The sequence below is a fragment of the Monodelphis domestica genome, chromosome 1 (genome assembly GCF_027887165.1).
Source record: "Monodelphis domestica isolate mMonDom1 chromosome 1, mMonDom1.pri, whole genome shotgun sequence".
In the NCBI taxonomy this organism is placed as follows: domain Eukaryota; kingdom Metazoa; phylum Chordata; class Mammalia; order Didelphimorphia; family Didelphidae; genus Monodelphis; species Monodelphis domestica.
The window spans coordinates 69,886,194-69,905,253 of NC_077227.1; the positions used below are offsets into that span (position 1 = coordinate 69,886,194).

At 37.7% G+C, this 19,060-nt stretch overlaps 1 protein-coding gene across 1 annotated transcript; it reads right to left on the reverse strand.

The window, feature by feature from the left end:
- Positions 1–3,802: 3,802 nt before the first annotated feature.
- On the reverse strand, positions 3,803–11,408 carry LRIT2 (leucine rich repeat, Ig-like and transmembrane domains 2). The gene is made up of 2 exons (XM_056800217.1): positions 9,817–11,408; positions 3,803–7,060 (listed from the first exon to the last, which is right to left on the reverse strand). The coding sequence occupies exons 1-2, from the start codon at positions 10,583–10,585 to the stop codon at positions 6,276–6,278; spliced, it is 1,554 nt and encodes a 517-aa protein (XP_056656195.1). The 5' UTR covers positions 10,586–11,408; the 3' UTR covers positions 3,803–6,275.
- Positions 11,409–19,060: the final 7,652 nt, after the last annotated feature.

Sequence of the window (19,060 nt, forward strand, 5' to 3'; positions counted from 1 at the left end):
AAAAATATTGAACCTTTTTCTGGGTTTTCTAAGAAGGCACCATGATGGAATTTAAATGATTCTAGAAGTTGCCAAATATCTGAAATAGAAGCTTGAGCAGATTGAGGTACAACAATAAACCAAATTACCCTCTTCATTGAACCCAGGAAGCCATAATAATTCCATAGTAAGTGGAAAATGAGTTACATCTTTGAGGGCTAAACAGAAATTTCTTTATTTTCCTTGTGATGAAATATCCTATCTTATCCTATCCTAAAGCATCATCTCTCAATGTGGGATTTTAAACCTGGGAATTTTCCCATTGAGTCATTGCTTTCTAGCCTCAGGCATCTTAAAAATGAAGTTCAAGTATTAATATAGTCAATTCATTTGAACTCATGCCTAAGATACCTGATTTCCAAAAATCAACTTCATGGATAAAAAGTTGGTATTGTGGGGGCAGCTGGGTAACTCAGTGGATCGAGAGCCAGGCCTAGAGACGGGAGGTCCTAGGTTCAAATCTGGCCTCAGACACTTCCCAGCTGTGTGACCCTGGGCAAGTCACTTGACCCCCATTGCCTAGCCCTTACCACTCTTCTGCCTTGGAGCCAATACACAGTATTGACTCCAAGACAGAAGGTAAGGGTTTAAAAAAAAAGTTGGTATTGCATGCAATTGTTGTGGAGGTTTTGATCAATACAAGTTCAACATGATTCAACTAAGCAACAAACAGCTTAAAAAGCAAATGTTCTCTAGGTGGCATTAAGAGTGGCATAGTGTCCATAACAATATCTTTGCTATGTTCTACCCAGATCAGGCCACATCAAAAATGCATTAGTCAGTTCAGGGGCACTAAATTTTTTAAATAAATTTTAGACATATTTTATTTTTATAATAACTATGTTTCCCAATGTGTCATTCCCTTTCTACCCCCTACTCACAATTATAATAAAGGACAAAAAGGGAGAGGAAGAATTTCAACAGAACTAATCAATATATTTTTTTAAGTCTGATGTTATATGCAATTTTTCCCATCTTTTCAAAGAAGTAGGAGAAGAGAGCTTCTCATATCACTTTTTAGTGTCAAGCTTGGTCACTATAATTTTGTAGAATTCAGTTTTGATTATTTTATAGTTATTTTTCTATTTCCACTTTGTATGTTGGGGGATTTTCTGGTTCTGCTTACTTTACTTTGTATCAGTTTATGTAGGTCTTCCTACACTACTTTGTATTCATCATAGTCACCATTTCTTATAGCAGGTACCCCTGCTATATTGTCTTGTACCAAAATTTGTTTAGCTACTCTCTACTCAGTGGATATTAATTCTATTTCTAGTTCTTTATTATTACAAAAAGTAGTTTTATGAGCATTTTTATATTGGTAGGATCTTTCTTTTTGTTATTTATTTTCTTGGAGTGTATGCTAATCAGAAGAATTTTTGTGTCAAAGGCATTTTAGTCACTCTTAAAATAATTACAGATTGCACTCTTGAAGGTTTGGACCAATTCAGAGCTCCACCAATAACGCATATCATATTTTAGGAAAGACATAGCTTATGAAAAGTGTAGTTTTCACAAGAGGATGTTCCAGATTGGTGAGAACATGCCACACAAGAATAAGTTGAATTAGGAATGTCTATCCTAGAGAAGGCAAGACATAGAAAGGGCACAAGAACCACATTTATTTATTTGAAAGGGAGTTCATATAGACTTGTTCTTCTTGACTCTAGCAGACAGATGTAAAAATAATGGGTGAAAGCCTCAGGAAGGAAGATTAACACTTGAGGCAAAAATAACTTGTTAAGAATTTGAGCTACCCAAAGGAAAATGGACTGCCTCAAAAAGGATTGTTCTCTTTCATTGTAAGTCTTCACAGAGGCAGAGTAACTATTTCTTAGTTGTTTAAAGGCAACGGGAAGAGATAAGAATTGTGGAATTACATTCAGGTACAAGTCAGATTGGTTGATCTCTAAGGTCTTGCCAACTCTGAAATTACACATTTGTCTTTTCAACACCTTGTTCTTGGAACACAATCAAGTCCATCAGAACTCAAAATTATTTGTGTGAGTCACTATCCATGCCCCAGACCTTCCAGGAGCCATCAAAGACCACACTGTTTGACACAGTCACATGTAGAAACCAGGGACTACAAAGCAGCCCCTAGGAAGGATGGATACACCCAGTGAACCCCCCCAAGTGACTTAATGTCCCCTTATTATTGGAATTGCTATGATTATTATTCTTACTTAGCCCCAGGAAAAATAGATGAGAGCAACATGCTTGCAGGGTTAATACAGGTGTCCCACTCTGTCCCCCCAGAATATTTACAGGAGATCCCACTTACAAAATTAAACCTAAGGATTCTTATATACCCATTTAGATAGGACCCTCTTTTCTAGGCATAAAAACTTCTGGCAAATCTATGCTCTGAATTCCCCAACCTATATCTGGGTCATGTTGATTCTACCCTCTCACCCTGCATTTAGCAACAATGTTTTGTTGACTATCTCCTTGGGCTTCACATCTGTTGTTAGGTTCTATGGAAACATGTATGTTGAGAATGAAACTGTGTGCCAAGTAGATGTGTGATCATGAGGGTATAAAATAAAGCCAAGCCTCAGCCAAGGCAGAGCATTTTATCCTATGAAACCTGTAGAAACCTGTGTCCCATTCATTATTCCATTGGCACCTTTCCACTGCCAAGACCCCATCCCCTGTGGGAGGCTGGCCCACCCCACAGCACAGACCTTAGGGGATTTCAACAAATCTCAATCAAAAGGAAGACAAATATGATTCCTTCACATCACAGCACCCAATCATAGTTATTATACTGAACCCTGCAAACTTACAACTAAAGAAACAATCACAAGCAACAGCTATAGACAAGAGGGAATAAAATAATAGATTTTCATGATCAGACAAATATACTCTGCAAATCTGTCTTTGAGAATACAATTGCCTTAAACCCTGAAAAAGGAAACATTGGTCAATTAAACATTAATATTTAAATGTTCATTATGCCATTTGTGTTGGGAAACAATGAGGAGATGAAGTGGTTCAAAGTGCATGACAAGAACATAATTGATATTAAAATTCTTCAGAGAAACTTTGAAAGGTTCTTGTATTGCTTCTTCTGAACTCTTTGCAAGCATTTGCCTTATGCAAGTTCTCTGTAAAATAGTCTTTTAGGAAATCATGCATTTGGCATTCAGAATATATGAACAGTCAGAGTTGCACTTTCTGCAGCAGAGTTTCAATGATTGGTAATTCAGCTGAAGGAGAACTTCAGGGTCTAATACTTATCTTATAAAGTAATCTTCACTTCCTAAAACTAGATAGATAAGTAGACAGATAGATAGATAGATAGATAGATAGATAGATAGATAGACAGACGGATAGATGGATGGATGGATGGATAGGTAGGAGATAGGTAGATGAATGGTTAGAGAAAAAGAGACAAGTATATATGTGCAAACGTGTGTGGACTTGTGACTGAGTGTGAACATGTGGAACAATGTGCATTATAGAGTATAATGGCATAAAAGAATGGATTTAAATCCCGGTTCTGTCCTTTACTACACATGTAATTGTGGATAAAATCTATTTTCTTCTTTGGGCCTCATTTTTCACATCTATATAATGAGGCAGTTATATCATGTGATCTCCATGGTACCTTCCATCTGTAAATTCTATGCATATAAAAATGTTTGAGAATCCATGGATAATGGATTTTGAAGACATTTTTACTGTCATATTTTCTCCTTAAAAGGCAAAAATCCAACAAACATACAAATATAAACCATTGATTTTATATGGTCTTTATTGAATCCTTGATAAGGAAATGTATTCTTGAAAAAGTAAACACACATATAGATATATAAATCTCCAAATCTAGGTGAAAATACATTTATACACACATCAATGAGTGTCTTATAGGTGAATATATTCAACTCAGTAATTTACCTGTGAATAGTACATGACTATATTTTTATATGTATATCCTATAAGAAAATTGCATTTCATGTATATATTTATTTTCTGTATGTGTTCAGAAATATATATATATCCAAATCTACATAAATAAGATTTTAGACCAATTTCATAAATGAAAAATGAGAATTGACAAATTGAGAGATTTTGTGATCCCACTTATGTCTGAACAAGAGTCCTCTTCACAGCATCTCCAACCAACAGTCATCCAGTTTTTGTTCAAAAATCACCATTGATGGCAAAACCCACTGCCTTCCAAAACAGCCTTCCATTATGAGATAATTCTTGTTAGGAAGAAGTCTCTCCTTAACATCAAGCTAAAACCTGCCTTACTCCGAATTCTGCCCTCTGTAATCAAACAGAACAAATTTAATCCCTCTTATGCATGACAGACCTTGAAATACTGAAAGAAAGCCATTGTTTCACTATTAAGTCTTCTCTTTCCCAAACTAAGCCTCCCCAATTATTTCAACCAATATTCACTTAGCATAATCTAAAAGCTTTTTGTCATTCTGATTGTCCTCTGGATACTCTCCAGTTTATCATTATTCTAAAACATAAGCTCCCGCAACTGAATGTAACACTCCAGATCCAGATCTGAGGAGGGTACAGGAAAATCATAACTTTCTTATTATGTTCTTGATGCAGATCTCTCTATCTCACCAAGACTGAAAGTATGGAGGCATCCCCTGGTGCCTTCATCACTGGAGGTTTGAAATGTTTCATTCCCAACCTAGGCTGTTTTGCCTTTCCTTAAGCAACCTGGTGGACCCCCACTCTCAGGAGCTAACCATAAACTTTGGCATGGACGTCCAATCAGCTTGACCTTCTGCAGTTTATGAGATCCAAGTCTGTCTCCCTGATGGCAGGACTTATAATCATTTTTCACCACACATGTCAAAACTAAGGTTTCTTTATCTTATCATAGTTGTCATTTCCTGTCAAGGATAGGTACACCTGAATTCCATAATTATTGCTACCATCTTTTCATTCAATCACTGTTTTAATTTTTAATACTAAATTTGATGAGCATCAACAAAAACTTTCAGATCAACAAAATAAAAGGTGATCAAGTGAAAAATATAAGCTCCAAACTATTTACAACTTTAATAATATATATTTGCTTTAGCAAAATAATGACATCTTTTTTATTTGTATGTCCCCTTTTGAACTTTTTATTCTGGGTCTTTTTCTGGAATTTTAGTACTCTATCTACTATGGTCTTTGCATAGTTACAGTGTGTATGTGACTATTCTGACTGTGCTTTCTTCACTATATATCATTTAATATGGATGCCTGCATGTTTCTCAATCTGTCAAATACTGACATTTATAATGGTCAGTCAATAAATATGGTGAAACAAAATTCTATTATGTTCATGTACCACAATTTGCCAGCAATTCACTAATCATTATGCCTATGGCTTTTTTCTGAAATCACACTGCTATGAATATTTTGGAACAAATAAGTCATGTTTTTCCTTTCAATGACATCCTTAAAACATAGTCCTAGTAAGAAGACATAGGGCATGGAGTTTTGTAGCTTTTGCAATCCATCACAACATTGTCTACCCAAAGAGTGGTGAACATTCTCCATTCCCTCAGCAGCAATAAGGGAGTCACTATGCTTACAAAATGGCCCTATATGCATTCAGGATGGCATTACTTACAGGATTATTTACAGGGTGGCATTAATGAATAATAGAATTTCAGAAAAGCACTGTACAGAAGAACTAACTCCCCCCCCCAACACACGACCCATTGGTGAAACTAATGATAGTTGCTTCCTTTACATACTTTAAGAAATGTTCTAACAAACAGACTACAAGGAATGTGTTGGTGTGATGACCAAAGGTATCCTCAAAGACCTCTAAATGGGCTATGCTTTGAGGACAATTAAGTATTTCTCTGAGTGATATTCTCACTCATTGGAGAATGGCACCCAGATCATTTGTATCACAGACAAGACTGCTTCCTGCTAGCCTTATAAAGAAGACAACAGTACTCACTTTATGTTAAAAGACCTACAATGAGTAGATCGCTAATGGAGATTTTTTGGGAAGGAATGGACAAGAGTCACTTAGATGAGAAGGCATGGATAGATTAGAGATCTCATTGCTATATTGACAATTTCCTTGAGAATATTGAGCTTACAATTAGAAGGTGAAACATGCTCAACTTCTGGTGGTTCAACAATATTTCCAGACCAAAGAGAAACCATAGAGTTCACAGGAAGAGGACGTTGCCTTGCCCAGTTGGTGGTTTGACTGATAGGATCCAAGTCAACCTGCTTTGGAGTTAGTCTAGCTAGAAAAGGTGAACACTATTTTGATTCTCAGTTTCCCTCCCATTTTTCCATCTCTGATCCTCTCTGATATCCCCAAGAGAGAGGTTCTCCTCAATTCCACTTGCCAGGTTGTTGAACATGGTATTCCTGCTCTCTATGACAGTGCCACGGCATCTCGATCCATTCCTCCACTGGGGACAGCAGTTCAAACAGTGGCCCAAGCAACCAAAATGGGCCTCAGAGGTACAGACATACGTGCCTACAGGCACTGCCAGGACCAAAGCACATACCACAACAATGATGTGGATAATCTTCTCCCTCTTCTCTAGCTCACTGATGTCATTACCTGTTACAAAGACAATGCACTGATCCTTGCGGGGTGGCTGGCTCTGTAAGCTGATGCATGCCTCGTATTTTGTGGCTGGAAGCAGATCATTCACCCAGTAAGTATTGATCCCAGGGCCAATAGATATCATTTCCTTCTTGATAGCTTCGTATATCCCAAAGTAGAGTGTGAACCAGGTCTCTGAAGGGTTGTCTGTCACTGCATACCATTCTAGCCCAATTCCATAAACAGTCTGCTTGGTAATACTCATGTAAATGTAAGAATGCTCCTCCAAGGAAGCCAAAGAGGAAGAGGAAGAGGGCACAGCCTGACGAGGCTGAACACGGAGGGAGATGGGGATAGAGCTGCTGCCCATGGAGTTGGTGGCCACACAGGAGTAGTTGCCGCTATCTGTCAGATGAGCTGAGGGGATCACCAATTCAGACTGGATAGAGTCTTCCCCAGTAGGAGAGGTAGATACTGGGGATAAAAAATAAAATTAGGAAGATCAAAACTTTGAAAACAAACATCATTGCTGGTGCACTGATGCTCACACAGTCCTGGATTCAGCCTATCTCTATGATTATAAGCAACTGTACTGGGTTATGAGATATGGTGCTATCCCTCACCCCTCAAACAAAAAGTCATGTCACCAAGTTGGTTATCCTTATCTATGGGCTAGAAAAGCAAAGATACTACCTGTCCTAACTAGAGAACTGAAACCGATTCCTAGAAATATTTCAAAAGTCTGAAGATCTAGATAATTTAACCATGTTTTTCCAAAACAGACTCTGGTGAACCATGAATTCCTGTTTTTTCAGCTACTTCTGCTTCTTCACTCCTATCTGAATTCTTTTTTATTTTTTTTATTTTATTATTATTATTATATATTATATAAATAAAAAATTTTATTTATTAAGTTTCCTTCAAATTTCAACTCAAATGCTACCTTCTGTTCCACATAGTCTTTCCAGATCACCCCAGCTGGCTGTCAGGACCTTTCCTATCTCAAAATTACCTTTTATTCATTATATATATATACATATGTATGTGTGTATGTATGTATGTATGTATGTATATATGTGTGTGTGTTCCATACTTATAAAGGAATATTTTGTCTTCCCCTATAGAATATAATTTCTTTTTTGTGACTCCATAGTTTCATTTTTTTAATACAATTTCTTGAGAGCAGGAACTGTAGGAGTGTTCTGGAGCCAGCTCTAATAAGCCTTTCCAGAGCTCTATTGTTAAATTTTCAGTGTGAACATTTACAGCTCCAAAATCATATACAAATTAGGGCTTATACCTTGGGAGGGTTTGATTGTCTAGGCTTAATAAAATGTTAATAATGCAGATTAAACTTTTTAAAATGTGTACATACTTTTTCTCCAGAGAGCCCTCTGCATTAAACATTTACTAGCACACCCCTTGTACAGCTCTATAAATATTGCTTGAGTTCAGTAGGAGTACAATAGAAGGATCAAGGAAAGAAGTCATCACTAGACTGAAGGCATGGTGAATGCAGGTTAATAATAACAACTGACATTTATATTGTATTTAAGCTTTGCAAAGTTCTTTACATCCAGTATTTAATTTGAGCCTCAAAAAACCCCTAAGAGATAGTTTCATTTTTAATAGACATTAAATAAATGCTTGTTAGTGGATTAATTGACACAGAATCCTAAAATAAGGCTCTATCTGCCTAACACGAGGATATAAAGTGAGAAAAGTCAAGTATAGGTATATTTCCAAGCACCCATATATCCAGCATTATCTAGACCAAACATGAAGGACAATGAATTTTAAAGGTTTCACTCAGATGTTCTAGATACTGTAAAGCAACAGGCTAAGGATGTATTGTTTCCAGGTTCATTGAATACATAAGCATGAAGAATTACAAGCACAAATCTGTCAAATCAAGAACAAAGGCCAGAATCCTCTGAACAGGAGTCTTTGAAGGCTGGGAAATAGCTCTGACTTTGCATGAAACCTGTTGTTTTCTGTGTGACTTTATATGTAGTTTGTACAGTGTATAAAAATCAATGTGTTCATATGTACACATACATATATAGGGGATATGTGAATATACATGCCCTACCTTCTAGATATTTTTGTACATCCATTTTAGAGCATCAATGACAATTAAATATAGCTAAGTATTTCAAAAGTATGTAAAGATTATATGAGAAAATAGGGGGCAAAGAAAAAAGAAAAGGGGAAAAATCAAAGAAGAGGTCAAAAAGGAAAAGAAAAAACAGGAGGAAGATAAGAGGAAGAGAAGAAAAGGCATAAATATATATAAAGGAATATATATGTAAATATATGTGTGTAACATCTCATTGATCCTCATAATAACCTTGTGAGGTAGTTGCTCCTATTATCACCATTTTAAAGATGAGGAAATGAAGGCTCAGAAATATTAAGTGATTTGTCTAGAGCCCTCAAAGTATTTTAACTAGTAAATATCTAAGCAGAATTTGAACTTGACACTTCTTGACTCCACATCTAGCATTGCATCCTAAACCAGTCTTAGCTCCCAATGCACATCTATGATCACTTTACAGTAAATACTCTATGTATAATTTTAAACTGATTTCTGAGTGGAAAGACAAGTAGTTGTATTACTGGTCTGTGAATCATCTCAAAACATGCAAATCTTGTATTAATTCTATTTTTCCTTCTTTGTACAAGACATGTACTTGCATATAGTCTTTATATTTTGCTCTTTTGCTTCAGTGTTGTTTATCACATTCCTCCACCTCCTGTCTCTTCCACCAAAGACTGGCAGTCATACACTATTTAGCCTGAGCTGCTTTTCTTCAGATGTTCTGAAGAAAGCTTAGGAAGTAGGTTTTCATTTGAAATAGTGATAAATCCCCAAACCCAGCATTACTATATTTGTCCCCTCTGTGGTAACTAGTCACAGAAGGGAGATAGAATAAATTCTGTCATTATTTTAACTATCTTCCTAAGCAGGCTGCCTGCCCCAGCTCTCCAGTGAAAAGTACCTACAGTTAATGAGTCTTCTGGTTGACACTGCCTTTAGTAAACCTTGCTCCACTCCATAAGTGTAAATATCTTAGATTATCACTTCCTGCATCTAAGTTCAAGCCTAAGCAATAATTATCTTGTCCATCAGGCAGTTTCCGCACTTGGTATTATTCCAAACATCCACAGAACTAGGCAGAGCCTTCCCTTTCCCCTGACAGAAAAAAATAGGAAGTATCATGGCTTACCATCAAATTCCCTCAACTTCTTCAGTGGATAAGTCCATATAATATTTGGTAAGGGGCTGGCCTGCACCAGGCAGCTTAGAGTGATGTTTAGTCCCACTTGGACAGTGATGTTAGAATTAGGAGTTGAAGTCTTTGGCTTCATGCAGCTAGTGAGCTCTACTTCATAAAAAAATTGCCCTGCCTTTGACAGAGGACTCTGGCACATTAGGTAGGAGTTCATTAGTATTACAGGAGGTCTGATGAATTTGAAAAATTGAACCAGCCCCTTTAGATGGCAGTCACACATCCATGGATTATTGTGCAAAGCCAACACCACATTGGAAATGCCTTCAGCCCCACTGATGTGTTGCTGACTCCTCTGGTACATGGGCCACTGGATGAAGACGTCCACAGAAACCACCGTAAGTTCATTAAAGGACAAGTCTAAGTATGTAAGGTTAATCAAATACTGAAGTGCTTGCTTGGGTAGAACATCAAGTCTGTTGTGTTTGAGATCAAGGATGTTTAGAACTGGAGTAGCTTGGAATGCTGTCCATGGTACTGTACACAACATGTTCCCCTGCAGCCTCAATTCTTTCAAGTCTCTTAGATGCTCCAGGGCTCCTGGGTGAATCACTGTGATATTATTAAAGTTGAGCCAAAGGAATTCCAAGGCACTGTTGTTAGGAAAAGACCCATAAGGCAGTTCAGTTAAGTGAGAGTTTTCTATTCTAAGTTTCTTGGTATCTTCGGGGATGTTTCCTAGGATCTTTGTCAAAGAAGTATCCATGCACAGCAGGGACCTGCAGAAAAAATCAGTAAGTTTTTAAAATGACATAGAATTCCTACCTGAAAGTTACATTAGAGAATGTCTAGTCCAACTTCCTCTCATCTTACAGAAGAGAAAACTGAGCCCAGAGAGTAATTTACCTAAGGACACATATTAATAAATAGCCAAGTCATGATTCAAGTCCAAATCCAGTTTTCTTTGCATTTATACAACCGTTCTCCCTGTGAAGACATTTATTGCTAGGTCCTATCTGATAAAAGGGACTCTATGTTCAACAATTTAATCCATCTATATACCAAAAAGTTCCTGTATACCCAACAACTGGCTTGTTTAGCTACATTTAGGGTTACGATTATCATATTAGCAAACTACTATCTTAGGAAATTACATCAATTCCAGATATGTAAGGTTAGCAATTGTTACTAATTACAATGTCCTTGTAGTTGATTTGGGGAGAATATGGGGTGACAATCCAACCCACTGATTGATAACTCCTAAAGTCCTTCTCCTACTCAGTCCTATAAAACTGTCCCACCATAACAATCAGATATAAGGGCAGAAACCTAGATCTGGGCTCTCTATTAGAGTACATAGCCTAAGCTATATTATGCCTAAGCTACTGATGCAACTGAAGGACAAGGGAACCACATGCATTTCCTTGTCTGAGAATAATAAACTGTCTGATTTATGATCCTTTAAGTTCTAATGTTCCTTCTTAGTACCTCCTCAACCACAATTTCATCACAGTCCCCAAACTATATATTAGAAGATTCAAAGGAAAAATGAATACTTTGGAAAAGAAGAATGTTGTTATATTTCCTATGAAAATTTCCAGCCAATATTAATCTCATTTTTAAACATAGAAGAAAAAAGAAATCTCCCCCAAGGCTCTTTTTCCCCCCTCTATCTATACTTGGTGATCGCATCTATTACCATGGATTCAGTGATCACCTTGATTCTGATATTCTTAATTCCATATATCCAGTTTGAATATATCTCCTAAACAGTAACCTCTCATCTCCAAATGTCTGCTGGCCCTTTCCACCTGAAGTCACCATCAGCAACCACAAAAAAGACTGTAACATTAACTGAAATAAATAATTAATATGATATTAGATCATATCTTACAAAATACCCCCAAACTCTCATACCATAGTATTCCTAAAGTAAATACCAATCTCCTGGGAGCTCCTGGGGACACTGCCAACATTCCATACCTGCCAAAGCTGGCATCTGAGCATATACATTCTGGATTGCATGCAGGGTAAGTTGGGTTTGCCTCCAAAAAGACCAAGACTAAAAAGAAAAAGTGACAAATTGGGCCCATATTCTTCTATAAGAAGACACTGTGCAGGTATGGGATGAGACATGCTCCTAGCTTCTAAGTAGAAAATCCTATTAACAATAATCCTCTGTGATGTGGAAGTCAGGGTGACATGCAAACAGGACTTATAGAAATGTGGGTTCCACAAGGTCATTAGCCCAGAAAAGACTTAATTTGCAAATTAGAGATGTTCTCTTTCTCATTCTCATTTGATTTGATTTTTCTGTAGCTTTATCATTGACATGTTTTCTTTCCTTAATTTCTGTAACACTGTTTTCTTTTGGTAACTAAATATGACCTATTTGATTGTTCCTTCTAAGTCTCCTTTCATTAATATCAGTTCCCACCCCTAAACACAAAAATCTCCCCCAAGCCTCTTTTTTTCTTCCATTTAGACTTGGTGATCTCATCTGCTCCTATGTGTTCAATGATCACCTTAATGCTAATATTTTTTAATTTCATATATCCAGTCTGAATATGTCTCCTAAACAGCAACATCTCATCTCAAAATATCTGCTGAATGTCCCATCAGCACGTTAACTCAACATGTTTAGAACTTAATTCATCCTTTTCTCTCCTAAACCTACCTCCTCCTCCAAACTCTCCTTTTCTGTTTTGGGTAATACTGCCCCATTCAATGAGATTTGAAACATCAGAGACATCCATTCGCCCTTGCCTCCTATATCCAACCAGTTGCTACATCCTATTTACCTCTAGAAAATCTCCCAAATTCATCCCCTTCACTTGCACTGCAATGACCTAAGTTCAGACCATTAAGATATCACCAAAACTATGTAATTACTTCTTGATTGGTCTCTTTCCTGCCACTTTTTCACCCTACCACCAATCTATTCTCCACAGAGCTGCCAAAACAATCTCCCTACTGTATAGATTTGAACATATTATTCTTCTGCTTTAAAACTGTCAGTGGTTCTCCATTGCCTTTAGGATTTAAAAAAAACAAAACCTCCTCATCCTGGCATCGAAAGCCCTCCAGCAACAATATGAGTCCAAACGCTCTTTCTAACCTTATTTCATATTACTCCCCTTTCTTTAAGGCTTGCCTCGGATTCTAGTTCCTCCATGAAGAAGTCAATCCCCTCTCCTGCTGTTAATGCTCTCACTCTTTCCTCAAATATTTCTAAAGTACTTAATTTCCCTTTTGATCCCATTATTCCCTACTTTGTATGACTCTTCTATGAACATCATCATATCCTCCAAAATAGAATGTAAGTTCCTTGAGGACAATAACTGTCCTTGTTAACATCATGTTCCAAAGTGCTTCATATCTGTTAAGTGCATCATAAACATGGACTGAACTGAATACAGAACTAGTCTTCTATTGCTTCCACCATACTCCCCTATCACTTTCCAAAAAATGCAGAAATGAGTCAGCTTCGTTCAGTGGATAGAACATAGTACTTGGATTTAAATTCTACCTGACATATAGGGTATCCCAAATGCCTTAGTGAAGTTTTAAGCTTTGAAAGTTTATTTGGGGGATACCCTCTATGCGGGTCATATGACTGAGTAAACTACTTAAACTCTTTCAGTCTCAGTTTCTCTACTATAAAATAGAATATCTGCAGTGCTGACTTCACATACTTCTTGTGAACTCCTAAAGAAACAACATATGTAAAGTTCTCCTGCAAAGTTAAAGACCTTGTATAAATATGAGCTACTATTTTCCAAACCATCTAAATGAGGTAGAATAGATGAGAACACTTTTGACTCCATTGAGGACCTTCTTTATTCATGGCTAAGTCAAGGGCTTCTGGGATTTCAAACCTAACCCATTCTTTTCTCAGTGATTAGAAAAATACATCTTTTTTTTTCTTTTCGTCATATCTCTTTCTCAAAACTTAGATCAAGAACTCTATTCTTTTCCCATATTCTAGACTTTCCATTACTTTGATCAGCTCTCAAACTCCCTGCAATGGAACAATCTGAATTCTAGTTTCTAGTCCTTTAGTGCAGAAGCTTCTCTATTGCTAGAAGCTAAGCCCACCTCTCCTATTTACAAAGTGCCAGATGACTATTGTACATTCTGCTAGGGCCCTCTAGTGCCCAAAAGCCATTTGACACCACAACAGAGACCACAGAGATGAACAACAGCTTAATCCAGGACACTGCCAGCCAGTGAGATCCTAACTGTGTTACAAACTAAGCTACTTATCTCCCCATCTACTTAACCAAGAGGCATAAGCTGTTCCAGAGATCCAGTGTCAGACTACATCAATAAATGCTATTTAATTCATAGATGCATTCTATTGTGACAAATGATGTCATTGCTATAGCATCCACAATTGGCAAGGCCATAGAATCTTAGAGATAGAAAGGTTAAATCATATAGCTTTTGAGTAGAAAAGCCAGCATCAGAACTCAGTTCTCCAGATTCTCTGTATAAAAGAACTCTCCCCTGTTTCAAATGTCCAAGAGTCAACTTAATACCCATCAAAGTTCTTTAAGATGACATATTAGAGGTGGCAGCATAGGATACTGTATGAAGTACTGAACTTAGAGCAAGAGAGACCTGAATTTTAATTCTGATAATTTATTTGCTGTAAGCCTCTGATCAAATCCTTCCATCTCTCTGACACTCAAGCTTCTTCATCACTAAAACTGGGATGACAATAATAGCACTATCTATTAAAAAACATCTCTAAAATTGGGGTAATAACATATTTTTCATAGGGTTAGTATGAGGATGAAATGAGACAATATTTGTAGTAAACACTTTTGCAAACTTTCAAAACACCATGCAATTGTCAGCTCTGATACTTGATTAGAGATTTCTACACACACACTGATGGAAAGTTGTATTAATAGTTGTCCCTGGTGCCTATAATGTTCTCCAGCACTGTGCTAGTGATTAGAAAATAAAAGAGCATTTTTCTGGTCCTATAAAAGTATGCACTCTAGTTGGCACACTCTTGAAACCACTGGAGAAAAATCAGTTGTTAGATCACATAGCAGTTGTCAATAGGAGTAGTTCAAAGAAAGGAGAGATTACTATGACCTAAGGAGGTCAACCTACCAATAGGCATTTATTTAGCATCTGTAGTGTCAGGCACCATGCAAGGTTTGGGGGATACAAAGACAAAAGTAACAGCTCTTATCTCTGGGATCTTATTATTTCATGAAAGTGGGATTTGAAATATGGCCAGGATTTGGACAGTTACAGAAGAGGAGGCAGGTCAGTCCAGGAGGGAGAAAAGATAAACAGAAGTGTAGAATGGTACATGAGCTTGGGGGGCAGGAAATAGAGAACAGTGAGAAGAACACCAGCCTGGCTGATTAATAGCAAGTACTAGGGGATAAAGCAATTGCTCTAGAATGGAAAGAGTTCTCGATTTTTTATTTTTAGACTTGCTTCCAATCTGAGCTTGGACATTTTACTAGCTATAGGTCAAGAAGCAAGTTGCTGGTTTCCTATGCTTATTTCCCCCTCTGTAAAATGAGGACAGTAAGTCTTGCCCTATGTGCTTTATCAGATGATTATGGGTAAACAAATGTATATAAATTTAAAGATGTAGGGAAGAACTCAGTTGTGCAGCACCTTAAATGCCAGCCTGATTTTTCTGTTTGCAGAAGGGAGCCCTGATAAACCATCTGCCCTTACTCTTTTCCCTTTAGATGATTTTTTCTGCATAGTGTGCCAGGCTTACCACTTTTTAAAATATTTCTTCCCTTCCATCCTCAATCTGACTTCTATTGTTGGTCAATCATTTCAGTTGTATCCAACTATTTGTGATCCCATTTAGGGTTTTCTTGGCAAAGATACTGGAATGGTTTACCATTTTCTTCTCCAACACATTTTACAGAACTGAGGCAAGTGGGGTTAAATGACTTACCCAGAGTCACATAGCTAGTTCAGTGTCTGATGACAGATTTGACTTCAGGAAAATGAGTCTTCCTGACTCTGGGTCTGACACTCTATCCATTATGCCACCCAGCTGCCCAGACCACCATTGCTGTACTTGTCCTGAATGACCAGACACCCAGCAAAACAGAAACATTTACACTTTAGTAACAGGCACAGCTGACCTAGGAAATGCCAGAATCCTGGGTCTGAGTTCTCTCAGCCACAGCTATTCTGGCTCGGCTAACCACTTAGAAAGCAATGACAGACATGAAGTTACCATCAACCCAAAACAGCTTCAAGTCATCTGTCTCGGCTTCCTTCAAAGCTCAACACAAATGCCACCTCCTACAAAAAGCCTTTGCTGGTTTCCTCTAGTTGTTCATGCTCTATCTTCTTGAATTGTATTTATTTGTCTATTTAGATGTTATATCATTCCAAGAGAATGGAAGCCCCTTAAGAATAAGGACTACTGGGGGCAGTATGGGTAGCTCAGTGGATTGAGAGTCAGGCCTAGCAACAGGAGGTCCTAGGTTCAAATCCGACTTCAGACACTTCCTAGCTGTGTGACCCTGAGCAAATCACTTAATTCCCATTGCATATTCTTACCACTCTTCTGCCTTAGAACCAATATACAGTATTGATTCTAAGAAGGAAGATAAGGGTTTTTTTTTAAGAAAAAAAGAATAAAGACTATTTTTGTCTTTTCTCTGTATCCCCAATACTTAATACAGTGTCACACATAGAAATTCACTTAAAAGATGATTAAAAAAAGAAAAAAAAGATTATTGAATCTTAAGCATCAGTATCTAGGGAGTAGAAATCCCATGGCAAATCAAGCAAGAAGCCACGTCCTGAAGAATGAAGCAAAAGGAAATGAAACTGCAAGGTTTGACTTCCAGGAAGCCCTTGGTCATGGGAAGTTTCAACAGATCGTCAGACATGCATTTAATCACTAAATAACCTGTTTCCTAAATCCTCAGCATGTCTAGCATAGTGCTGCTATGTTGGCACAATCTAAGAAGGACCTTGTAATAAAATCTGTTCCTCATTCAATTGGGAATCTAGAGGCAGTGAAGGGGGGCTCTAGGAGGAGGTGCTAATAAAGGGGATTTGGAAAAGTGGCAAAGGATCTTTTCTGAGAAAGGCTCATAGTTCATGGCTAATGTGGTCTCAACACTTGGGTTTTTATCCATGATACCTATAGGACAAGAAATGTTGAGGTCTGAGCCCTCCTTTACTAAAGAACATCAGCTGATTCCAAGAGACCAAATGTGGCTCACAAAAGGTGGATGCCTGGGCAAGATGTGTGAACTATTGCCCCAGGCATAGAGATGCTAGAGAGGCATAGCATAGGAAAGTCACTTGGCTTCTAGATCCCACACCACCAGGAACCACCTGGATAAACATTAGAGAGGTGTAACCTCTTGCCTCAGTTTTCTTTTCTCTCAAGTGGCAATCATAATATCATAGATTTAGAGTTGGAAGAAATCTTGGAAATTATTTAGACCTACTCCATCATATTACAGAAAAGGAAAAATGAGTTCCTCAATTCAGAGTTCCTGAATTGTTTGCCAAGATCACACAAACAGTACAATAATAATAATAGTATATAACAGAGTGAGGATTTGAACTAGGTCTCCCACCTCCAAATCCAGTGCCCTCTGCATTATACCATGCTGCTTCAGAAATTATAATTCCTTCCCAACTTCAGAGCATTACTAGAAAGATCAAATGAGAGAACATACTTTAGAGCCATAAGAACTGTCAAAGTGTGATGTAATCAAGAGCACTGAGATGGGCAACTCATATGGACATCCTAAATCTATATATTCTTCCTTTGTGAGTTTTGGAAATGGATTTTTCAGTTGTGTCTGATTCTTTGGGACCCCATTTGGGGTGTTCTTGACAAAGGTACCAGAATGGTTTGCCATGTTCTTCTCTATCTCATTTTACAGATAAAGAAATCAAGGTAAAAAGGGTTAAGTGACTCACCCAGGGTCACACAGCTAACATCTAAGGCCAGATTTAAACTCAAGAAGTCTTTTTGACTCGCGGCTCAGCGCTCTATCCATCGTGCCACCTCGCTGCCCATTTGGAAAATGAGAGGAAAGCTTATATGTATTAAGTAAACAGAGAAAATTCACAAAGGGAAAATGTCTACATTATGCTTCAGGGATCTAGCTGCCTGTGGAGTCTATACTGAGATTTTTTTTAATTCTCCTTAGGGATCCATTTTCTTACCATTTTCTATGACTCTGAGTGTTAAAGGAGTACATTAACAGAAATATGCTTTAAAATGGAGCCAAAGTTTGCAAAGTACTTTACATATATCATTTGATGCTCACAGCAACCTTGTGAGGTAGGTGCAATTCTTATCATCCCCATTTTACAGCTGAGGAAATTAAAGCAAACAGCATTTAAATGACTTACCCAGGGTCACACAGCTAGTTAGAGTCTGAGGCAGGAGTCAAGCTAAGTCTTCTTGACTCTAGCTCCAATTCTCTCCACTGAATCACTTAGCTGCTTGCTCCATGACCTTAGAAAATGCAGATCTATTTTAAAATGAACAGGGCACTAATAATAAAGGCAGATACCAATTCCGTCTCCTCTTGGTTCTAAATCTCCAGCTCATTTCCTGAACAGTTCCATTGACTATGCCTCTGCCTAAGTGAGACTCTCTGAAGAAAGGATCCCTAGAATCACCCCTAAAGCAGAAGAGTTGGGGTGAACGCTGGGATAATCAGAGATCCCTTGTCAGGAGGAGAAGGTTGGATTTAAAAAGAGGAACCTATCTTGCTGAAAAACTATTGGATAAAAAACATGGAGGGCATCTAGACCCAGACAAAGCTAAGATCAGAAGCAAATGCCCAGAAGCTAGATTATTTCTGGCAAAGCCATTACTGGCCATTAGGAAAGGAGCTAATAGATGTGCTTAGAGAGATATAAAAGGCTCTACAAATATAAGGAAAGATGCTGATGCTGGTAAGGATAAAAGCCTTGGTACAACCCTCCCCTTACATAATTATCCATGTGATTGATTGCCTTTTGTTTATTTTTAAACCAAAGGGAGGCAGTATGATACAGTAGATAAAGCACTGACCTTAGACACATAGAACTTGGTACAGATACCAGCCCTGTTTATTGTGTGAGCCTGGGCAGATCACTTAACCTCCCTACATCCCAGTTTCCTCCTCAGCATAGTGAGAAGGCTGAACCTTTCGTCCAGATGCTGCTGTCTCTTACCAAACAAATTAAATGTTCACCATTAGTATTGGTGCAAGGGGTG